Source organism: Dromaius novaehollandiae, chromosome 14, assembly GCF_036370855.1.
Source record: "Dromaius novaehollandiae isolate bDroNov1 chromosome 14, bDroNov1.hap1, whole genome shotgun sequence".
Classification (NCBI taxonomy): domain Eukaryota; kingdom Metazoa; phylum Chordata; class Aves; order Casuariiformes; family Dromaiidae; genus Dromaius; species Dromaius novaehollandiae.
In genome coordinates this window covers 10,078,817-10,103,863 of record NC_088111.1, presented here as the reverse complement: position 1 = coordinate 10,103,863, position 25,047 = coordinate 10,078,817, and the positions used below count along the sequence as shown (strand labels likewise).

At 41.5% G+C, this 25,047-nt stretch overlaps 2 protein-coding genes across 4 annotated transcripts in view; one reads left to right on the top strand and one right to left on the bottom strand.

The window, feature by feature from the left end:
• Nucleotides 1–1,667, top strand: part of IQCK (IQ motif containing K) — a 47,538-nt gene extending 45,871 nt beyond the window's left edge. For both annotated transcript variants that reach the window (XM_064520314.1, XM_064520315.1), the window contains one exon: nt 122–1,667. In XM_064520314.1, coding sequence (XP_064376384.1) covers nt 122–225 — 104 coding nt within the window. In that variant the 3' untranslated portion in view covers nt 226–1,667. The remainder of the gene's footprint in view (nt 1–121) is intronic.
• Nucleotides 1,594–18,805, bottom strand: GPRC5B (G protein-coupled receptor class C group 5 member B). 2 transcript variants are annotated; one of them, XM_064520313.1, is made up of 4 exons: nt 18,624–18,805; nt 11,194–12,203; nt 6,631–6,743; nt 1,594–5,221 (listed from the first exon to the last, which is right to left on the bottom strand). In XM_064520313.1, exons 2-4 carry the CDS (start codon nt 12,197–12,199, stop codon nt 5,177–5,179), a joined length of 1,164 nt encoding a protein of 387 aa, XP_064376383.1. In that variant the 5' UTR covers nt 12,200–12,203; nt 18,624–18,805; the 3' UTR covers nt 1,594–5,176. The 2 variants fall into 2 exon arrangements, with proteins under 2 accessions (XP_064376383.1, XP_064376382.1); XM_064520312.1 differs by having other exon boundaries at nt 11,194–12,207; nt 18,624–18,804.
• Nucleotides 18,806–25,047: the final 6,242 nt, after the last annotated feature.

Below are 25,047 nucleotides of genomic sequence, written 5' to 3'. Positions count from 1 at the left end.
TTTCTTTTTGTATCGAACAACAGAGTATTTACTATGGAAGTATGGGTACTTACTTTTTCATTTCTATGGATGTTTTGGAAAGTTAAGTAAGTATTTAATGTTTTGTTTTATATGGTTGCAGTGGGAAGCAAATTAGAAGATTCAGAAGAACCTACACCAAATCATTCAAGATTTCTTTTAGTTCTCTCACCACCACCACCACAAAACACAGAGGTCATGGACTGAACTCTGTGTGGTACTAATTTAGAAACACTCTTAGCATTACAATTTTACTTTGACATGTGAGGTGTTGTAAATCAAAGTGAGATTACATAAGGACCCAGCCTGCCAAGACAAATTCTGTCCTAATGTAAGTGAGGGCAATTCTGTTAAAACAGACAGGATTTTCTGCACTTGGCCACAAAATTTCACGTCTGTGTTCATTTGGTGTTCCTGAGTACTTAGATCTAAGTTTCTCATGGACACAAAACTCCAGATGAAATAAATGGGGTTATACCCACATGCAGGCTAAGTGTTAAAACTAAGGCAAAAAATCCTCAGTTGGTATAAACTGGAGTAGCTTCACTCACTTTTGCAGAGCTGTGATAATTTGCACCACTTCAAGCTGTGTTCATAATGGTCTAATTTTCAAAATAGCTGTACCTTTGCAATTTCCACTGAAGGCAATGAAAGCTATGGGTGCTCTGCATTTCTGCAGGGGAAAAAAGTCAAAGGGCCTTTTGTTGTCACTTAATTCATGTGCCAAGAAAGTGTAAAATTAAGATCCCAGGATGCACTTTCCACAGTCTTGCATAGGTATACTTACTTATGTAAGGTGCAAGCAAAAGAAAAACCAGATTTGGCTCTCTGATTAAGGACCCCACGTTATTCTCTAATTCAGCCCTGTGAAGCGTAGCCCTGTTTAGGTGTTTTGAATTTCCCAGGTAGAGATGTATAGAATTATTAGTAGAACTGCAAATAAGTCCAACAAAGGCCTAGTTGATTTGAATAAAGCATGATAAAACACGGATACCATCTAACTCTTGCTGTCATTCAACATGTATTTCTTCCATGACTTACACAGACTTTGTCTTCATCGTTATACTGGTACCTAACCCTTGGTTGTTCTGGTACAGCAGTCTGTGACACTGGTTGTTGAACCAGATCAGACCATATGAAAACAGAGTCTCATAAAACATCAGGGTTGCCAGGATCCTGCATTCTTCAACCGCAGCTGCATGGTCCTTTCCCCTTCCTTTCACCAGCATTAGCCATTGTTTGCCCAGATACTGAGTCAGTTCAGGAAACTGCTGAGGCAAGTGAAAAAAAAAAATCATTTACTTGCAGTGTTAAGAGTTTGGCTGCTCAGCTCCTTGACTGGCTCACCATGGATCTGGTAAGTGCCAGAGCTGGTAGGAAGAAGTGTGGGAATATGGCCAAAGGTGGAGAGATGCAGCCCTAGCCTCTGAGAGGCAGTCTCCTTTAGCTCAACTTAGCTTAGCTGGCAGAATTGCACTCGCAGTGTCACCACGGGATAACGCTGTCTGTACCATCAATAGTTTACTGGGAGTGGAAAAATTTTATGTCGATTTTAACACCGAGTTAACACAAACATTGTAAGTAAATAGTAAAGCCTTTATTCTCGTTAAGAACAGCATTTTGAAAATAAAACATTTGCCCATGCTTTATGACCTTTGTAGTTTTGTATACTTATGTACAGTCATCATGGTACACATTGATTGTCTTGAAAATCCTTCAAAGATGTACTTAATAATATACCAGTATGCAACAATCAGCGGAAAAAAAGGGTACGTTATAAAACACACATTAATACATTTAATAAATATATATTATCTATCAAAAATGAGCTTTAGCTCTCATCAATTAATAAAAAGCACCTGCTTTGTAATCCTGTAAGCTGGTAGAATAGTCCAATCGTTTTGTTATAAAAGCTACAATGCTCCCTTTTGCACAGCCTTTGGTTAGACCCACGGCATCAAGCTCAAACAAAGCCAACCAAGATGCCTGTGTTTACACTAAAAACAGAAACAGCTAATTCTATAATCTTTCATGTACCTTGTTTATAGAAACAACTGTATGTATCGAGTGTGCCACTCTGCAAGATGCTACATGTTTTCTGGCATGTGCCAAAGACCCTAAACTCTCCTGAAAGCAGGACAGGGTCTGTAAAGTATGGCTCTGAACTCTTTTTCTAGCCACTGAGCAAAAGCCAGTTATTATAAAAATTTGTTTTGGTAATAACATTTTCAGAAGCTTTTTCCTGTATGGATACACCATGAGCAAATGACCATCAAGGGACAACATAGTAGCTTTTATAGTATAAAAGCTAATTATAATTAACTGAACTGTGAAAGGCTTGTGCTTACACTTACTTATGTTGTTCACAGATGCTCTACATTCTAGATAACTTTCATAAAAGGCAAAAGTAAACAATTTGTTTACTGTAACAGAAACATAAGTTAACATAAAAGTGCCTTTCTTCAATTACATTTTTATTTGGGGCATTTTACATCACAGACTAGTGACTGACAAAAAAGTTGCCTATTACTAATTGTATGAAGTTGTAAAATAAAGACCCTCCTAATCTACTGCCACACCTTCACCACCACACATTAAGCCCAATCCTGCTAATTTTTAATTTTGTGAATAGTCCACGTGACTACCCAGTGAGACTAGTCATGTGAGTAAGAGTTTTCAGGATCTGGCCATGTCTTTGCATAAGGCCTCAAATTCCAATTAGCTTCATTAAGAGTAGGATTGGGAACTCTATTTATCAATTCAGTCACATCTAGAAAAAGAACAAACATTTCTTAAGGTAAATATATCTTGTACAGATTTTGTCCAAGGTCTGTAAAACGCGTATTATAATTCATAAATCTCAGCTGTAGTATGATAAATCTTTTAAAAGAAAGCTGTCCTACCATTTATGCCATGGTCATCTTATATGTTTTTACAATAGTTTTCTGAGACTTGATTCATTTATTTTAAAAACAAACTTCTGCAGGCAAGTGATGATCAATAGGTTTTATATTGTTCCAAATGATGCAACTTCTGGGTAACTTTCATTATCATAAATACTACCTCATTTAATCAAAACTTTGTTTTTAACAAGCAAAATGTATTTCTAAGTCACTGGATAGCATGCAAGATCCACCCCTACCCTACTTGGTTACTTAGACCATCTGCTTACCAAATAAAATTAAAAAAAGCAATCCTTAAAACAAGCACATGCTTCCTTTGCCTTGAGGAGGGAAGGGCAGGGGGAACAACTGACATGGAGCTAACATGCTCCTTTAATCATGCATGACAGAAAAATATTGCTTCTGGAAGAGAAGGGCTTTGAAATAAAACCCTATAAGATGATCATGGCAAGAATGGCAATATATATTTTTTCATATATATGTACACATACATATCTGTGTGCAACACTTAGGGACTGGTCTTGCAGCTTTTGTACTGCCTGTATGTAGACCTGCTAATGTTCGTGGGACTACTCATGGGAGTACAAGTCTGCAGGACTCGGTTCTTAATTCAGTAGAAATGGAGGTACGTGAAGAATCAGGAAGACTCTTTAAAAATAAAAAGCGTGTCTTTCTTTTGCAGAATACAGAAAGTAACTTCTTTCTGTGAAGCTACTAAGCTATTCAGTTATTTGTACATTATATTTTTTTAGTTTGAAAATATATATCTTTATTACAGCATATGCAAAGTTTAATCCTTATATGTTTCCTATGCCCTCAAGTAAAAACAATTTGCTTTTAGTATTGAGGAAAGCTAAGATTAACATTGGCAAAACAGTGAAGATACAAGGATGTTTTCAGTGTCTGATATGTATTAAATGTTAAATAAAGGAATGATTTGCTTAAACATAATGAAAACCATGGCACAAATAATGGGCAATGGGAACCTTTTAAATAACCTGGAGAAAGAAAAGATAAAAAGCCTTGAGAAAGTCTGTCTATCAACTCAGAGGAGTGAAGGGACGGGGAGGAGTAGGGAAGAAACCACCTTAAGAACATAAAATAACAACAAACCACCTCCAGAACGGAGATTCTACTAGCTAGGCACTAAAATGCACAACCACATTTAAATGCACAAACAACTGCAGTCAATGGGACTACTCATGTGAACAGGGATGAGAAACAGAGGGCTTGATCCTATATGCTGCCGAGTCCCTCCTGAAAGACGATCGGTACTGCTCAGCCGCCACTGATTTCCTCCTCAGCAAGACCAGCCTAACGGAACAACCTGTCCTGCGCAGCACAGCGGGTTTCCTTCGATCCACCATCACAGAGACCTCCTGGCAAACTCAAGTCACATTCTCTCCCCAGCTAAGTCTTTGCAAAAGTATATCCCTCCAAAGTTTCATTCAACAGATTCATCTGCAGGAGCACTGAGAACGCACAGCTCTTTGCTCGCACTCGGGGCTGTGGCTGGAGTAACGGGGAAACTGATCCCACGCTGCTGAGGAGCTCTGACTCTGCTGCACCTACACCTGTTCTCTCTGCCTCAAGAAGCTCCGTAACTCGCATGAAACATGCACAGATATTTCATCTCTCCAGAACTGCATTTCATGCATGCTCTTTTTAAAGAAAAGAGTATCAATGTACAGTGTAATGGTAATTTAGTTGCCACAGAGTGACAATGCTTAACTACACATGATGCTAAATGATATTACAGTACAGATAGATAATGAAGCAAACAAGGTACTTTTCATGACATTTGAAATGAAGAGAAGAAGAGCAAAAGGGAAGTAAATCCTGCATGTTTTCACATTGTAGTGGCAATCTCTTGTGACAACACGAATTCAATTTAGGTGAGAGGAGGGTATTTTGCAAGCAACGGGCAACCAACAACAAAAAAAGGCTTGCCTCGCACGCTAGTTACAGACAGAGTATATCTTACATTTCAGAATACAAGATCCCCTCTTCCATTTTAAAGTGTGCCTACTTCTATTTTAAATTAGATTCAGCTTCAGTTTTACAATTTTGTTTTTGCATTTAGCTTATCAGTAAAGTGATATTCACATTTACATAAAATCCTCTCTAGGATTTCAAAAGCTCCTGGATGTTTTGTTGCTTTGTTCTGGTATTGTTATGGATTCCTCCCTCAAAGACACACTGCCAGGAAACAAAATCTGTAACAAAGATTCTTATTTTCTAGAGCCTACAGCCTTTCACCAGAGATGTCGTCCAGTGTAACTTGGCGGAGCAGTCGGTATCTGGAAATAAGGATAATAAACCCATAACTAAGAGATCTAGTCTGTTCGAAAACATGTTAGCATGCTACATGTACATGACAGCTTTAGAGCCAATTTTTCTAGAGCAAAATGATACAGTGTAACTGTACAGTGTACCATACATTCACCTGAACACATGTAAAAAGAATGAGCATATATACACATTAATCTCTCATTTACTCTCCAATGTGCTCCAGTAAACTGTGTCCACCTCAAAACAAAACACTGCTCCCTTCCCCCCCACCCCCCCTAAATTCTCTAGCTTCTCATCCTTAAACTGCCTTTTCTGTGAGCTGCTTTTTCTGATATCAGGAAACATAGGTATAGATTAATCCAGGCATCAGAAGGATGCTATTCATTACTGAAAGCAAAGCACAAGCTTTTTCATTTTATTCCAGTTGATGCCACCCACTGTATTACCCACAGAAGGGGAATCTTTCTGTCTAGTCCCTCTTGTTCACTAAAACAAATCAAAACTTTACTTAAAAACAAAAAGAGACCTGCAATCAGAATACGTTGTTTGGTTTTGAATGTTGAGATTTGAGTTATGGAATTAGCTCATGATTTAAAATAAAGAAAAGCTAACTTACATGAGTATAAACTGGCTCATGGGTAGATTTTTAAGAAGCATGTAGGTATGCATGAAGATTATGGGGATGAAAAATCCTTTTTAATAGTATAAGTGCTATATGCAATTTCTTCAAGTACAAGTTATGCATATCATGCAAAAAAAAGAGGCTGTTTGGCATCAGATCTCTAAGCCATTCTTGCAATGACCAGGCTGCAGAAAAAGAGGTCTATCAAATAATGGCATGCCAAACTATTGTCTGAGAAAGCAAAAAATATTAACATTAAAATATTCTGTATCCTCCTTTCATGAATCTCTTTGCCAGAGAAGTATATATCTCTAACTTACTTATAATGAATTACATACATTTGACAAGAAAATTGAAGATATGTGAAAGACCACCACAAACTGCAACAATGGTTCTTATTCAAAGTAATGTACTGGCCTGTATACATTTGTGTCACTTGCAGAATCTTTAAAAAATATGGCTAGATATTGTGTCACTTAATAGTTCTATTAGCAATCTTAACATAAATTTCATTCAAAAGGGGCTCTGAATATGTAGAGTCACCAAAGAACTTGGTTCACTGAAGTTACACTGCAAAATCTGAATAGCCAAGTAAGGAAATGCAATGTATTTTATAATTGCATCTTTTCTAGAGAGGAAAGGAAGCATTACATGCATACTTGCTGCCAGAGTTTTCATTTATAGTTTTCCCTGCTGCTATGAATAAGCCAAATACAGAGGGTTTTTCAATTAGGAGTGGTTGTATAGGTCAGTACACATCAGACATTTCTTAAATCATCACATTTTGATACTTACAGTCCCACCATTTAGCACAACTGCCATCTCAGTTGGCTGATAAACATTGCTTCTAAAAGGAGCACTAGGTCGGCTTCCCAAACTGCCGTTTCGAAATCCTGCCGTTCTTAGTGCTGCGTTTAAAAGAGAGAGATTGCTCTTATGAACACAATTAATACTCTGTATCTCCTTTAAAATCACAAAAAAATCTTGCTTCCAGTTTAGTCAGTGGGAACTTCACCATTGATTTTAGCTTTTATGCTGCCTTACCAGTTTTCAAATTGCCTTTGAACAGCAACTTTTCTTACGTAGTTGGGAATGGGTCTTAAAGGAATGAGTTCTACATAAAATTAACTGCGTATTATAGAAAGGGGAAAAATGTCTTGGAGCCAAATCTTTTAAATTTTCTTATTCTCATTTCAACAGGAGTTAAATGCCTTCAGTAACTGAGCCTCTGATGCATCTTGCACAACATATTTTGTGTAATGCCTAGTGTATCAGTCAGGATATTGTGGGGTTAAGTAAAATGATACTGCATTTTGCTTTCTATCAAATTCAGAGGACTGGGATCCAAAATATTGCTTGAGCCAGTAAGCATACTCACAACCCCCCTGAGCATTACTTCAGCATGACTAGTGTATGAGGATTTTCCAGATGTTTCAGATTATATTTACTCTGAGAAACTAGAAATATGAAGTAAACATTGCTTTTGAATGGCTTAAAGATGGCAATTGATTGAAGCAAAAGAGAAGATAGTGTCCTTCTGAATGTTTGTACCAGAAATACGTCAGCCTCCATTAACTTCAGAGCAAGTTTGGATTCAAAATGTATATTCTGAATGAGAGAGACGCATAGTTAAAAATTTGCTTCTTTCTCTCTAAACCAGTCAGGGAATTGGCGCATACTTTCTTTCTACTTTAAGGGTAAATAATGGCTTCACTGAATTCTTATCTTGCCAACTAAAAAATCTCATGTATACATGCAACTTGAGCGCTTACAATTCCATACCAGGGAAACACGGATCTATGATCTGGTAAATAGAAACATGCCTATTCAGGCACCTGGGGCAAGAATTTCTCTTAGGCTTAATTCGAATTACAGTTCTGCACTCTCTAGCTGAAAATCTAGACCAACTGAGGTTTACAAGAATTTCATCACTGACTTTAACAAAGCCAGGATTTAATATTGTTGCACTGTGTACGACAAGATTTAAATGGATCCTACTGCCATATGCTGTCCTCTATCCACTGTAACGCCTCTCATTGGGGGTTGTGCACAGAGACATAGAACAGTATTGATTTAGCATAGATATTTAGAAATCCAGCCCAGCAAATGTTCCATTGGTTTACTTCACGTACACATGTAACCTTATTTGCTCTGTGTTTTTAAAACTTTTTTTCTTTTTTTACAGAACACATGGAGAACAAAAAGATGAAAACTTCTATGCTAGAATTAGCTTTTTTAATTGTTATTTTTAACCATCTCAGGGTCAAAAGTATTCCTTCTTTATAGTTTGGTTTCCTACCTGTATGTTGAACAAGTAATTACACTGGTATTTGATAACACACAAATACAAAATCTTTTCATAATATATATATATATTAAACTAAAATATTTACACATCCATTTTACTATATAATTTACACGGTCATTTTAAAATTATCTTAAAGGGACAGTAAATTCAATTTCAGATTGCTGAGTTTTTCTTCATATTATTGCAAGTAGGTTCTAAAACTGTTTTACCATGAGAATCGGAGACAAAGCTGTAGACAAAATCTTAATTTCATAATTCTTTCCTCATACCAGTTTTACTATTTTTGCTTGTATTTTTTGTATTAGTGTTAGATACATCTAATAGAGTAGAGGATATATAGGTAAAACAGGAATTAACAATACCTGGGAGATTTGAGCAAATGTCTTGTCAAAGTCTCCTTTTAAGGCATATTTTAAATTTTATTAGCTCTGTTTTAGGCATTTGCTCAGAGGATGACTTGTACTAAAATTTATTAAATGATATTCAGTGAGTATCAGATCTTCTTAGGCTTGGATTTCTTGACAGCTGTAGTACTCTACCTTTCATACCCTTATTTTCTGTGTATAAGCAAATTCTGTTTGCCTTGGAGAATTTGCCCTATTACTGTACTTTGCACTTACAGAGAATAGGGAGAAATCATTTAAGTTAGTCTTTTCACGGTATTTTAAACACTTTACTAAAATATTGTGCAATGCACAGGTATGAAAATAACTCTTCTAAGTAGATACTTCAATATCGCTATCATCGGATTATTAAAAACCCAGATTTTAATAAGGTTGCTTAAATAATTGACTTTAAAATTGTTTTAATTTATGATATTCCTAAAGTAGGACAGCTCTTGTTGTTATATATAACTTGGAGCTACATTTTGCTAAGAAACAAATACTAGGAGAACACATGCTTATTAGAAACTGTATTTTATAGTCTTAAAATGCTGCCTCAGACTTAAAAAAAAAGGTAAGCAAAACTACTTAATACATAGTGAATAAATGGAAAATACATTTATCCAAGCATGTTTTCTGTTTAAAGCTAATTATTTACTAAAACAAGTATTACAATCAGGGAACCAAAAGGTGATTTCTGGTTATCACATTGTCCCAGATTTTAGAATGAATAAATCTCATATTAAAAATAATTCTTACGCATAATTGAAAAAAAGTACCATTCCTTTAATTTCTGGACTCTGAACGATGAACTTTTGAACTGAATTAAAAAAATTAAAAAGAAGAGACTACTCTCTATATACCTGCAGAGAGCCAATTACTAGCAGATTCCAGGTGCTTAGCCACTGACAACCATCAATGCAGTGATGTGACTTCAATTAACGCTTCAGCAGCCATACTATGTGACTTGAATATTATTACCTGTATTTATTTTAAGTCTCTACCATACTATTAAGTGTTGCCTCCAAACTCTATGGTCATAAGTCTGTATTTAACTTAAAAAACAACTGCAAAGGAATAATTAATTGAAAGTGTAAAGCATCTGTTTAATTAAAAATATATTTATCCTTCTTCCATGTGCCACGGGAATAGAAGTGACATGCATTCATTGTGATAAATATTAATAAGGATACCAGATAAGGAAATCTGTTTTATATTGTATTGCAAATACAATATCAGATTAAAACAGAACATCATAAATTACACTATAGTAAATACTGTAATGGGATGTAGGGATCATACGTCTATCCATTTCACTAAAAAATCACTTAAGTGATTAGATCAAAAAGAGACCTCCAGTCTTTCTTTTAAAATGCATGCATGAATGAAAATAATAGAGGGAATGATCCAGTTTTGTTCTTAGATCTGCCTTACTCAGAAATAACTCCACTGAAATCACTGCAGTTATGTTAGTATGAAATTAATTTAATAGAGATGAAGGAGAGAAAAAAAAATAAGAGTGCTTTTACAATCAATGGTGAAGCTGCCTCTGCTCCTCTGGAACATCAGTAATTAACAGGCATTCTTTTATCCATGAGATTTTTGTTTGTGTTACCATTGCCCTTGGTAGGTACCCACATGAGCCTAACTCATTTCTGTTCAAAGCTTCCATACAAGGAGGAGACCTTTAAAGTTCCCACTAATACACTTAACGGGAAAAGGTCTTCCTGACCCCACATTGTCACAAACAAGCAGTCGACCACTTAAAAAATCATTTATCCAGTCATGGGACATACCACCAAAATGCAACCTACACTACTGACCAACATCAGGCAAGTCCTTCCTGCGGTCACATAAGCATCCCTGTATATTTTCTGATACGTGTTCAACTTTCAGCTATGGTTTGGATCTCTTAAGTAACCAGTTCTTGGTGGCCCTTTCAATAATTGCTCAAAAACGTTTTCATTGCAATTTTAACTGAGTATGTGTCATCCCACAGTTGTTCTAACAGATCTAACAGCTATGAAGAGTAAAGCAACTCATAGCATGATCACTACCTTGAATCCTCTGTCTGTGGATTTTCTATTGAGAAGATAAAGCCTTCAGAACAAAGACTGCTTTTTAACTTGTCTGCATACCACCGTGCATATTTTTCCCCTGGCAGTGTCACAAAATGGCACTGGGTCCCATTTTCATGGAAATATAATTAATAATTAGCATTATTTTGTTGCTCAAGAGGCTGAGCTCTTTGTAACATAGAGTGTGGGTTTTTTCAGTTTTTAGGAAAATATTTCATCTAAAATACAATGCTAACTGATAATGACAAAAAATTTTAAACTATTTATAATTGGAAGTTACTTTTTCACAGTGAAATTTTTCTGCTTGTGTTGTGTTCTGCTTTGTACTTGAAGTTGTTCAGTTCTTCAGTGAAAAAGACCAAAACCCAGAGAATCACTTTAACAAAACACATGTATTTTCTGTATTACATTTTCCCTTTTTTTTTTGCCACTAAGATGTTTTCTTAATGAACAATTTAAAAGGGAACGTGTAGTGTGCAAAATATGGCATTTGTAAAGAGCCTTGTTTTGAACACCTGAAAAACATCTGTACAAATGTTAGACTTTGCTACTACAAAAAAGTATAGTCCTCTACAGAGTAAATTCTTACCTGCATTATGTTCATCCATTGAAAAGGCTTTATTTTCCATGTAGCTCCGAGGAAGCTGTATATCTTCCTCAAAAGCAGTTTCACGCATCCTTGGCTGTGAAGTATCAAAATAATTAGGTGTGTTTTCCTGTTGTGATGGAAGGATGGTACAGTGGACCTCTGGTATAGCGTGAAAAATAACAAACACCCAACCACTGGACACCAGTGCAATAGCAAGAGTGGGATCACTCCATTTGTCTTTTCTCTTTAGTTCAGCGTTGCCAAAGAGGTACATAGTCATCCAGGCTACCCAAATCAGAATGGAAAAAAAGAGTGTTATAATGAGGCATACTCCATTTTTCTTCCATTTCTTAAACTTTCCACAAAGAGTGAAAAGAGAAAATCCCATGGTGAATACCATCAGGAACATAACGTAAATCAAAGCCATAGCAAAATCCATTGGTTCATAGTTGCAGGCCAGCTTGTTATCTCTCACAACTGTCAGTATTAACCACTCAGTTGCAATAATGACTTGCACGAGCATCAGGCAGATCGCCACACCAGCTAGATGCCAGCCAGATGGACTTTTCCCATGTCGAACTAGTCTACGAAGTCTCCAGGCTTGAGCTAGCAAGCACGAGAAGCACAAAGCAAAGATAACTCCCCACAGAAATCTTCGGGTTGAACACACCGTTTCATCTTCTTGTATGATGAAAGCAAACGTCAGCCCGAACAGTCCTAGAGTCCCCAAAAGAAAGAGGAAATGCATTCCCAGCGGGCTCTTCTTCTCTTTGTCCTTTATGAAGGGCAACCTCACTAGCAAAATCAGCATCAGCAGCACTGTTGTCAGCACACCTGCTCCCGCGACTGCCTCCAGTACTATTCCCCAGATGGCATCCAGGTCGCACAGGTAAACGTACTGAGGGAGGAGATCCAGTCCGCACCCTCTGGACGTGCTCGAGTTTTCAGAAGAGCCATAGCTGATCACGAAGAGGAGGAAGAAACCAATGGCTGGGTAGGTTTTCATTTTTCTGTCTGAGACAATAAAATATTTGTTGGTTTAGCTACAGTTCACCCTGGAAGATTTCACATCAGTTGGAAGTACAGCTTGAACAAATGGCTTGCTTCAATAGCTCACGTTTACTCTTTCTTTGCGCTGGCTTTTCTATTCCTATTCCCCTTTGCTGCCCTCCAAGAAAGCTACTTTTGCCTCTTGTACTCGGAATGCAAACTGATTAATTTTTATGTTCGCACAGATTGAAAAGAACATATCCAAACACTGCCCCTGCAAATATTCTAAAACGCATTATTTACTCCAACCAGAAGAAATAAATTATCATCTCATAAAATAATATCCTATCTACGATACTTTATTCCTCAAATTAAGGCGATTAAAGTATATGCAACTTACAGAGACAGTTGGACACAGGGCCTGATACAAGTGTAAGTTGTATCAGAATTAGAATCTGTTTCGTAGGCTTGTTCCTTTTGCTGGAATAAGGGCAAGCAGAGTCAAATACACTTTTTCAACAGGTATTGCTTAAAGATAAAACTGTCTCAGGAGAATAAGCACTGTGTTTTTCTTTAAATTACTAATTAAGAAAAGTCTTGTTTTCATGCAAGCTATAATATTCACTCCTTTGATCCCCTCCCAAAGGCCAGGTATTAGATTGCATTTGCGAACAAAAATGGTTGGCTAGAGAAATCTCATATTCTGCAACAACAGTGCACACATGCAATGTCATTAATCAACTAATCAAAAATGAATGACTCATTGTGCTTCTTAACAAATATAAAGCCATCCGAATGAAACAAACAACAAAAAACAGAACATCATTTTCCCTGCTCCACAGAGTGAGCGATTGTAAGCCCCCTAGGAACACAACACATCACACAACCAGCAGGACCAAAAGCCTGGACAAATCCCAGCTTGGTTTTAGGAGGTACACAGGTTAAATGGTTTCTAAAGGTATACGTTACAACATTTGCGTTTATTAAGCAAAACAGGGCAAAGAATGAGATCATTAAAAATGTAGTCTTTAAATGAACAACCCACCCCAGAGATAGCTATGTTGTAAGAGCAGTCTGAAGTAAACACAGCATGCACCACATATGAAACCTGATTCTGTTAACCTTCGCCTGCATAGTTAGCACAGCTGATTTCAGTAGGATTATGTGCATTGATGTGAACTATGTGCCTAAATGAAAATTTTCAGAATTAAGACTTCTGTTTTGCTTGGTATTTTCAGGCTGCATAGGAGAAAAGCACCGTATAAACAGGCAGTAATGATACTCATATAGCTCATGTGATATACTTAAGGTGTAAAGCAAGAAAAAGAGAAACTATTGTTAGCTCTTTTATAAGTTATACAAACAACCCTGAATAAGTATCTTTAAAAGATATTTTATAAATCAGAAATACATGTAATGAAAATATCAAAAAAGTTTCATGAGAGTTGAAAATAGTTTAAAGTAACTGTGCAGTGTTATTTGAACATGATCAGCCATAACCAACAAAAAAACTATTTACATGTACTGTACAAAATAGTATATAATCTACAGATAAGAGCTATCATTTTTCTTCCTTTGTATTATTGTCCTGTAATGATCAAAGCTAAATCTTGAGGCTCTCGATCTTCCAAACTAATGTTCATCCCCTTTCCCTGAGTAATGAAGAATGTCCATTTATAGGCCTCTGCGAAGAGACAGATGATGGAAATTATACTGTTTCCTATTTGAGGCACCAAGACAGCAAATGTGCGAATATAAATGCATAATAGTTTTATGGTCTTTATGGTCATACAACAGACAAAAAAGTGTATTACAAAACTTGATCTCAGAAGTGGAAGCTGTGACAAATAATGCGATCTGGGATTGCACAAACAGGAAAAAGTAATCAATAATCTTTGCCCGCCCACTGAAATTATAGTAGACTGCCCTTGTTCTGGGGGCTACCGTGTTCTAACAATGCAGTGACATACAGCTATGACTAATAGTTCTCCTTCTACCTAACTATAATTTACTTTATGCTAAATTGGTAGCATATTTAGTTGTTTATCTCCGATTTGTATGACAGGTTTCTCAATGACTCTGTCACAACAGTCACTTTAAAAACAAGAGAAAACAGAGAAAAAAATAATCGGCAATAGAAGATATTCATTTTTTATTGAAAATGGTTACCCTAAATAAATCTAATTGTCCTATGAGTACATAATTGACAAGAAGGGAACATGCTGAAGGTTGCAGTGCCTTATGTGCACAGGCTGCACTTAGTTCAACTGCTGCGCCTAGTTTTTAGAATATCCAAAATGTCCCAGAAAGCGCTGAGTGATCAGTGCCTATTGATAACAAAGGGGGGAAATCCACTCGGATCTGCTCGGGCAGTACTGCAAACCACAGGTAACTATTTCAAGGAGCAGGAGGTCAGCTGGAAGATCATTGAGAATCCATTCTGAAGCAATGTCTCCCAAGCTGGAAACGATAAACGACCCTTTAGGGCAGGGTCATCACTTCTGCACTACCAAGTTATGATACAAATTATGACCTGGGGGCAATGAATTAAGTGCCAGTATCTCCAGTTCGGAGATATTTTCCAGTGTTCTGGTTACTTTATTCATGTCATGTAACCCTCATGTGATTGAGCTATTCTAGGACAGTCTGTTTCCATGGCGATGGTGCTGCATGGGTAAGCAGTCATACTGTCAGCCCATCATTTGTTTCCTCTTCCTATCTGGAAGTGTTTGGGAGGGGGGAAGGGAGGGTTGATGGATTTTGAGTACTTCCCCCTACAGGAAAAGGAGTAGGTTCTCTTGGAAAAGGGGAATTAATCTGTGACAAAATATAAATTCAGAAATGCAGAGCTGTTCAACTCGAGTGGAGTTTTTCCAAGTTACTTCCATTCGTGAAATTACTTCTGGGAGAAGTAATGGAAGTAAAAAGTGGTTCTCCTAGAAAGCTCCAAAATAGCTACAGTATTAACCGAGAAATCGCTGGGAATGCTGACAGGATTTCTCGTGTGAAATCCTACCGCTATCAAATGTCAGTAAACCTCACTAAACAGTAGGGTAAATCATTCCAAAGATCCTGTCCACACCAAGCTTGCAAGCAGGGTTTGAAATCTTTTCCAAACTGGACTTACAGCCTAGTCAGTGCTATCAATATAGCCATGCTTGGGAACTTGTTTACTGTGTACTTCTGCCTGCTGAGGCAAAAAATGGCAACATTTTGCCATTGCCGTGATGATGCCAGCCAAAATCCTCTTTCGAGCACCGTTACTCAGCACTGTACCTAGACTGTTATGCAGACAAGGGAAAACAGTGCGTTACAACGTAGAAGTTTGGCAAGGTATTACCACAGCTTTAGCTGAAACCACAGATTCAGCTAAATTTCAGGGAAATCTAGAAAGTGTTTCTGTCCAGAAAAGTTGTTTGTGGGGGAAAAAAAGTATCACTATGGGGTTATTGTTAAAATAGTGGCTTCCTCGAGGCTTTTTTGTTGGTGGAATCCTGTGTGTTGCTAGTTTTTTGTAGTAAAATCTTCTGTCTGCACATAATCACTAGCTGTCACCTAAATCAGTAACTGTAGGAGAACAGTATTTTTACCTCCTTATGTCTAGATTAGCTCTTAGCAAAGTTACGTAACCTAACGGTAGTAACAACAGCACTCTGTTTGACTAGCGCTCTCACTCCTACTAGTACGAAGCGAAGTACAGCAATAGTAATACAGAAACGTCACAGAAACATCCCAGCGTGGCTGCAGTAAGTGGCACTGGTATGTCCCCAGCATAGCTGAATGGAGCAGTTAATGCGGAAGGGAAATCAACTTGAGATTTTTTCTGTCCACAAATCCCCCTCCAAAATTATATTTCATAACAACAGGTTAAACCAACATACCTGTAACTCAAGTGCAGTTTTGGGTTCATAAAAGGGATCGATATGCTTCAGATATTGCAGGAATATGCAGCAAACAAATAGCAGAGCAGCTTGCAAATTCAGACACACAGGCCCAAAATCTGCTCTCAATTACAACACTAACAACTTCACTGTTTGCAATAGAGTGAAGTCCCCTATGTTATCTGATTTAAGGGACAATGCAAGAATCATTACAGAAATGGCAGACACAAAGCTTCCCCAGTGGTACAAAGCACAACTGCAAGCAACTAAGCAGAAACTGAAGGTTTCATAGCTGTCATCAAAAAGTTGTTATGGTTAAAAATCAGTGAGGCTTTCAATAGCTAAAGCCTTCTGACCAGTGATTGTAAATACCTCTTATCCAGTCAGAAACCCTCATGTAAAAAGATACTGCTGTATGCTGTTAGAGAATATGAAAAAAATACATATAAATGTGCAATCATGCAAATATTTAAGGTAATGTTATTCATGGTTAGATGTTATTGGTTCCTCTTTTTAGAGTCCTAATGTTAATCAACTGATATAGGAAGATAAATCCAATTGCAGAGAAGAAAAACAATCTAGTAAATAAAAGGAATAGTAGCACAAATAGCAACCTGTTCTGCCACACATAGGCAGAAGACTGGTTCACTGTACGACTTCCAAAAAACCGCCCCCACCACAAAGTGTTGTGGAGAGATGCTAGTGAGTGAGGAATTAATCACAACACAGGAGCTCTGCCAGCTCCTTTTGATCAGATCTGAAGAATGAGCTTCAGGACTGATAACGGCGCAGCACCAGCCAAGCCAAGATCAGACTGCTGAGGAGATGTCTTTCCAGAATAATAATTAATAGTGGGATTGTGCTTTGTATGCAAAAATACAGCCGTGATTTAGACTTACTCCACATTATAACACACAACACTATTTACAGCCTCCCTGTTACAGGAAGCATGACCCCGCTCCAAAGAGGACATGTAGAAAAAGTACTGCGTTCATTTAGAAATACTTTGCAATGCTGAATATCATATGAAATTATCTTTCTAACCTTCTAGGAGTTGCGAATTCTTTTCAGGCAGATTCTGTATATATCATCTGTGTCTAAATACTTCTGACTATAAAACCTGATACTCATTAGACTGTTGATAACAGGTTTTTTTCTTTTCTTTGTTAATTCTCAGACTGTCTACTCGTGTCACAGCCTTGTGACAGATGCGTTTCCTTCACCCGATTTCTTCTGATGCAGTGAGAAAACACCTCAACACAGATACTCACTGATGGTAAGTAACATGTAAAGCATCACAGACAAACAGAGATTCAGTACTACAGCAACGATACCCAGCCTAGGTGCTTAGACTCAGCGTGCAGGAAATCCTGTTAGCCTCGGGGTAAACATTAGATCAGGTGTAAACAAAGGGTTCACATAAGTGCTAAATCCTACCACTGTTTGTCTTTTGGAAGATATAATATAGGTATGGGGCTTTTTTTATTATTATTAAGTAGAAAACTGCTAAGGCTGTGCAGCCCTTCTGGGCTGCGCTGAGCGCAGCGCGCCGACGCTGGCGCGCACGGCAGCGGGCTGGGGGCTCCCACCTTGCAGCCCACCCCGGGACCAGACAAAGGCAGCGGCGGCCGACAAAAGCCCTTTCCGCCTTCAGCCCGGCGCCGTCGCGGCTGCCCTGGCGCTGCCGTAGAGCAGCGAGGAGCCGGGGAGGAGCGCGAAGGCTGCCGGCTTGGTGCAGCCCCACCGCGCCCGCAGCGGAGCCGAGCGGCAGCCCCCTCCCTGCGGGCCGATACGCAGCTGCCTGCTCTCCAGGCTCCCCCTAATCCGCCTGCAACCTCCTCCTCCTCCTCCTTCCGTCCTACATCTATCCCGCTCCAGCCCCCTCTCTCTTTTGTCCCTTTGCTCATTTCTCTCTTCGCTCTCTTTTCCTAGTGCTTTTCCTCCCGCCCCCGCCTGCCCCCAGCCGCCTTCCCCATCCTGTGTCTCAACTCTTCTCCCCCTCAGCCTTCCTCCGCCGTTGCCCCAGCCCCTGGCAGCCCCCTCCTTCAGCCCTCCCCCCGGCCTAGATCCAGCCTAATCCCCCTCCCGGAGTCTTATACCCAGCCTGCTGTCGGGCCGCGGCCACCGGCTGCTGCTGCGGGCAGAGCCGCGGAGGAAGCCGCGCTCCGCGGCGCCTTTGTGCTCTGCTGCCCGCAGCGGGGCCGGGGCGCCGGGCGGGGCGCGCCGCTCACCTGGGCCGCCTGCTCGGGCGGCGCCGGGGCCGCCCCGCCGGGGAGCCCGGCCCGGCAGCGGGACGGGGGCCGCGCCCGGGGACGGGGACGGGGACGGGGATGGGAAGCCTGGCCCGGGGACGGGGAGCCGCGCCCGGGAAGGGGACGGGGACGGGTGACCGGGAGGGTGGCCCGGGGACGGAGCCCCGCGGCTCCCGGGCGGGCGGGCAGGGGGAGGCCCGGGGGCGCCGACCCGGCAGCGGGGCAGTTGGTGCCCGGCGCGGAGCGCCCCCCGCCCGGCCCGGCGCCCCGCACCGCGCCGCACCGCGCCGCGCCGCACCGCACTCACCCGCGGGTGCTGCGGCCGCCGGCAGCGGGGCAGCTCTGTCCGCTCCGGCCCGCGGCAAGTCACATCCCGGCGCCGGCTGCGCGGCGGCTCCGCGGCGGGGAGAGAGCGCGGCGGCGGCTCATGGAGCGCGCGGTGCGGAGCGGAGCTAGCCCCAGCCTGCCCGCCGCGCTCTGCGCCCGCTGCGCTACGGCCCGGCGGCCAGCCCCCTCCCACCGCCCCGCCCCGGCCCGGCCCGGCCCGGCCCCGCTCCGCTCCGCTCCGCGCGGCGCTCCCGGTGCAGCGGGACGTGCCCGGCATCGCCGGCCCGGGCGCACGGGCGGCCCGCAGCGGCCGTGGCCCCGCGGCGCTGGCAGAGCCGAGGGCGCCCCGAGGGGAGGGCGGCGTGCTGCACGGGGCAGTGCTGCACGGGGCAGTGCAGGCACACGCGCACGCACACACACACGCACACACGCACACACACACACACACACACACACGCACACACGCACACGCACACACGCACACACACACGCACACGCACACACACACACACCAGCGCGTGCGGGGAGCCGGGTGTGCAGCGTGGCACGTAGACGCCTGTGTACGCGCAGGCTTGCACAGCGGGACACACGCAGAGCCGGTCACAGATATACGTGCGGCTACAAGGTGACGCGAACGCACGACACAGGCGAGCACGGAAGGGCTTCCACGCGCGCGGGCACTCCTGCGTGCTCCTGTGCATAGGCTACGCACGTGAGTGTGAGATAAACACAGGCGGCTGGAGTAGATGAGCACGTTCCAAGTACATCAGTTACACGTGCACGTCTACGACTAATTTTTGGATTTCAGAGAAGAGAGTTTTTGCAGCCCTGTGATAGTCAAGGATTTTGCCATGGGCTGGATACGTTCACCGAAGCTGCCCCCGATGCACATGTCCAACTTGCTGCTGCCGTAGAGAGCAGCTAAACATTTGGAAGACAAAAATGTTAAGTGCTTCTTTATTGTGCAAGTGACGCTTTCCAGTTTGCTTACACAGCAGAATTCAGGCACAGGCCCTGTGGGTGCGTGAGGCCCTGCGAAGGCGATGCTGGGAACCTTTCAGTGTCTGCCTCCCACCTCACGACGTGCTGCTAATCTCTTCCGCTTTCCAGCTTCTGCACAGCTCAGCTCCGAGAGAGCCGTAACCCTTCGGAAAGCAGAGGCTGCTACGCATGGGATAGACTGGGGCTTCCTACAAACTTCAGAAGTTGTTTGTAGCAGGGAAACACAGTCAGCTTCAGTTCATGATGTTCGAGAATAGCAGAAACTTGTTGCCTTTTAAACTAGTTTGAGTAATTTGTGTGACACCTCTGTGAATGGCAGCCATGCTATGTTGTGCTATATTGTGTTTTTATGCTTTCACTCAAATTGCTAACAAGAAATTGGGCAGCTACAGTTGAAATCGGTGCGTCGGTGGGGACTGCTTTAAGCCTGGCTCTCCCAAATGCGGGCAGCCCGCCGCCCGTCTTGCCTGTTTCCATACCCAGAGCCTTTTAAAGGAAAACTTCTGCTCTAAAACGTGCACCCTTCAGCACAGAATTGTATCCTTTACATAGGCTCATCTTAGCATGTACGGGTTCATTTTTGTGTCCCTTCTTAGGTCTTGGGGGTTACCTGCATGGTCCAATGTGGTGGGCATGGAGTAAGTAGGGCGGTGTGGTTGGGCAGTATTGCCTGTATTTGAATTACGCCAGTGCAGCAGGGGAAGGACAGCTGAAACAGAAGAACAGCTTTGGCGTTTCTGCTCTTTTCTTTTTCAGTCTCTCTGTCTTGCTGATTCTGGATCTCAGGCTTTAGCTGCCCTTGTATCAGTCAATATCTGTGTGCTGTACAAAGTAAATCAGTCTAATTTTACAGAAACTGAGGTGGCGAGAGGTGAAGCAGCTGCCCAAGGTCACACAGCAGTCTAAGCAGCAGAGTAAGAAATACTGATTCCCCAGATCAGTCTGTGCCTCTCCGCACTTGGGAGGGTGAGCCAAGCACCCAAAAACTACAATAACAAGCAAATGCTTCTTTGTGTACAAACAAGCACATAGAGTTCTCTGTACCATGCTGGAGACAGGGAGGTAGACCAGAGGGGAGGATGAATCACAAGAATTCATGTGCTGAAGGTCTTGGCCCACTAACAATGGAGCGATGCAACTGGGCCTTTCAGCAAATGCAAATCCTTTCCACTCTTCCCTTCTTCCTTCTGTGCGTCTCTAACACAACCTTTGGTGGGAGTAAAGGAAGTGGCCTCCACCATTTGTCTTTTACTGATAGGAATGGGAGTCGTTGCCCCTCTCGACAGTGACTAGTGGATCATTAGCAAATCATGCTGACTTTTTCCCTGATGAGCATTCTTTAGTGTTGGCTGTCTCACAAATGCATAGGACAGAACACAAAATTGTCAAGGAAATTACAGGAGGACTTCATAGAGTAGCTGGACTAACTCACAGCTCCCATTGCATTATGGTCTCATAGTAGTAAACTTTGAAAATATGCTCTGCTTTTATTAGGAGAAAAATATTTCCATCAGTTAACTCAGCAGCAACTGTAGCGTTTCCTTGACTCAGGAGAGCTGGCAGAAGGACGGAATAAGTGCTATAACCATCCAGGCGGACTATATGAATTCCCTGGTTTTACATGGTGTAAAGTGCTCCCAGCTCCTGCAGCACTTCCTAGGACTGGCCTTGAAGTGCGGCCAACCACTGCCTGCACGTGAGGACTGCTGAGAGGAGACCCGGCAAAGGGGTGCCGTGTGCAAGGCCAAAGTAGAGGTGGAACTTAGGACAGTTCTGCTTATGTCATGCAATACTTTCCAGAGCTGGTGGCTTAAAAAGATGTAAGCTCAGTGCTTTAATTTCTCTATATGTCTGTTTGTCTCTGAAAGAGTGAAGAAAACATATATTACCTATTTGTCTCTATCTTATACTGGACATATAGTATATTCAGCTAAAGAAAAACACCACTCTGCCTTTCAGTAATTTTACTCTTCCTACTTCCTACAATGCATACTTGGTCAGTTCCCATTTTTTAGCCTTTTTTCAATATTCGACTTCCAGCTTATGACAATATGAACTCCCTGTAAACGGAGAGCCTGTGTGACACTGCATGTCCACAAATTTGTCTCTTCTGCGGCAGTGCTCTTAGCAGGATTTGAGGGCAGAGAGTGCCATGTTACAGCAGGTCTGGGTGGACAGCACTGACCCATCGATGAATGCCGAATCTGTATTGCCACAGATTGTACTGGCATGCTCATTTCAGAATTTCTTCTTTGTCCCAACCAGAGGTAAAGGAAATTTCCATCCCCTATGCAGAAAGCCAGGAATGCGTCATGCTTACTGCAGGAGCAGTAAGAAAAACTGTCAGACAGTATTTCTCCAGCATCTGTCCTATTGTACTGCGGGTCCTGCAGAGCCTTCTCACTTGGTAGACTGATCTTGTGGACCCTGCCAGCATGGAGCTGTGCTTGTGCTAGTGCAATTTAAGTGGTGTATTTCATTAAGAGATCAGTAATAGGCACATGGAAATGACAGTAATTATTGTCTGCATTACTATTGTTTGCATTACAGGAGCATTTAGAGGCCCTAGGCAGACGTAGGACTGCACTGTGCAAGATGAAGCCAGCTCTCCTGAGTGCCGTCCAATCTACTAACCAATTTACTTTCAGGGGTCTTTGAAGGATACCCCGAGACAAACCATGCAGCTTAATCACAGAGCGAGCAGGCTGTGATATGGCTTCCCAGATGTTCAGATGCCCAACTGATGAATGTGACAGAAGAGGATAAAGAGATCCTGGGATGGAATTGCCCCAACCAGTGGAGCGCGGTTGCTTTACACCCTTACTGACCCACAAGCAGAAAAGTACTCTTCGTTATACAAATCCCTGCGCTGTGGTTAGTTTGCCTAATACTTGCCCTGCTTTTTCTCAGGGTGGGATACAAATCCTAGTACCCTCTTGACTGATGGCATTAAGGAGACAGCAAGATTTGTGTGAACACTGCAAGATGATTTCTCCGTAACTGCAGAGATTTCCACACATTGCTCCTTGCACTGCCAAAGGCAGAGTCCACTCCAGTGCTCTGCAGTACTCTGCGTTAAATGGGTTTGAGTGGATGGATGTGGTTAATGAGAAGGGAGGAAGAGGAAATGAGAGAAGGAAAGAGTCCTGAAATCAATATGAAGCAAAAGATGGCGGACAGGAAGGAGATAGATACATGAAGGAGAGAGAAAGAAAGGATTATTGAAACATGAAGGAGAAATGAAATCCAGAAGAAGTTATGTCCATGGCAGGAAAGAAAGTTACTCTCAGGATGGATAACTTTAGTAAAAGACCACAGTGTTGGATGTCATATCTGTGTTCAAATTACACCTGTTTTTCAACTTCAGTCAGCTAGCTTGGGTTAGCCAAACCAAGGTAAGAACACACCTTTTATAGCATTGCATCTACTAATAACTCTCTGACTAATTGGTAGTAACAATAACCTGTCCTGAGGTTCACACCATCACTCTCTAAACTTTCTTGACATACTGTTATATAAAAGGACAGCGTTCACTTCAGCTCTCAAGACCAGGACAGGAGAGTAGCAATGCAGGCAAGATTTACAGTGCAGTCAATGTGGTATTCATTCATTTCCTCAGCACATTTCTTTATTACACTAGTAATGCATAACTGCATACATTATACTGCAGAGAACCATGGACAAATTCAGATCTAATGCAGCAGCACAGTTCAGATCAAGATATACTGTGATACCCAGCACATGTGATTAAAACTCCCACAGCCAGGAGTTTTTTTTACCTTGAAATCCTCTTTTCACAAGGAAAAGGTGCAAGAGGTAGATATTTAAATCAGCGTATCTCTGTTTTATGGGATTTTGCTGTTTTACACTGTCTGAGGATCTGGCAAGACACCTCTCAAACTGGCCAAACTATTTAGTTTTTAAAAGTTTGTACTTGACCTTTGCTCAGGCAAAGCCCCACTTCTGTTAAAATAGATTTGATCGGCCAAGTGTTTTTTGGCTTTCTGTTTCTGGCATGAAACATTTTCTCAAAATTGCATTTGTTGGGGAGCTGGTGACCCTTGCCAAAAGGTAACTTCTCCTTGAAAACATCCAACTTCTTTCTAGTGATTAGTTGTGGACGGTGGTGGTAGCAGTGAGGTTTCTTAGACAGTTTTACAGTAGGGAATAGAACGGAATGGTTGTGGAGTGGGCTCTCCCCCTCTGCCCTCGTTTTTCCCTTAAATCATTAATCCTGGTTCTGACTGATCCATTCAAGCAACTCTTGTATTCCTTTAGATTTCAAACAAGATGCAGCCATTTCAGTAAGTAATGTGAATGTCTAAATGAACAAAGAAAACATTTCCTTAGCTTTCTCTATGAAGGTTGGCTTGGTCCTCACTTCACAAGCGCTGTGCTGTAAACACATGCGTGTGGTTATAGGAGGAGTTCACGCTCCAGACTGTGCAGACGGCAGTGTCCAGAACTGCTGCCATCACCTAAAATGCATATATAGATTTTCTACATGCTGTTCTCTTCTCAAAGTGTTAAAGGCATCAGCCAGTGTAACTGTGATGCATTTGAATGTATTTATGTTTCAAAGTGTTTTAAGTGCTTCTATTACATAGGTTAGTTTCACACATATACTGAGATCATAAAGAGGGTTTTTTGAAAGCAACTAAGAATTGTGTCAGTATCCCTCGAGCATAATGTCATTGATGCCCTCATTTGTAATACCTCCTTTGGGAAGGTCAGGCAGCCACACTCAGGAACTCCCCTGGCTTTTCTCTCTATAGGCCTGTTTGATGAAAAACATTGCCCCTTCCTGTGAATTGTGTATATGTATAAAAACAAATAATCAACATTTATCTCCAGAATACTGAGCAAAAAGTCCTTCTCTTTGTGAGCTGCTCATGTTTTTCCTGTTGATAAGACTGTCACCTACTGGCCACGGAGCAGCTCACCAGAGCAGCTCACTCTTGGTGACAAAGTCACAGCCTGTCTTTGACAAATTAAAGATCCAGCTTTGCTTTCAGAAATTACACTACTGAGATGTTCCTGTTTTATCTAACTGTAAACAGAGCAGTAATTCTGTAAACAGAGCTAGATCAGGAATCCAGAGAGGTTCCTCGTTTATAAAACATACAAATTTCATGAAGTCTTTATTGTGTTGCAAAGGAAACCAAGATCTCTCATCACAGTGGAAATGTGGGGGTAAAATTCTAGTTCCACTAAAGTTAATGAGAGCAACCAGTGATTTTAAAATAAGCTGCAATGAACATCCAAGGGAAAGGCAATAACAAAGAGACCAGCTATTCTGTCTCTGGTGGATTTTCATTGTGTCAGACCACGGATACAAAACGTCCTTTAAAAAGGGCCAGGTCTTGGCACTGATCAGCAGAGCTCCACTGAAACCAAAGGAC

Coding starts and splice junctions, on each gene's coding strand:
- GPRC5B (XM_064520313.1), bottom strand. CDS start 12,199: ATGAAAACCTACCCAGCCATTGGTTTCTTCCTCCTCTTCGTGATCAGC. Junction 6,744..11,193: donor AATGGATGAACATAATGCAG/GTAAGAATTTAC, acceptor TTTTAAACGCAG/CACTAAGAACGGCAGGATTT. Junction 5,222..6,630: donor TTGTGCTAAATGGTGGGACT/GTAAGTATCAAA, acceptor CCTTATTTCCAG/ATACCGACTGCTCCGCCAAG.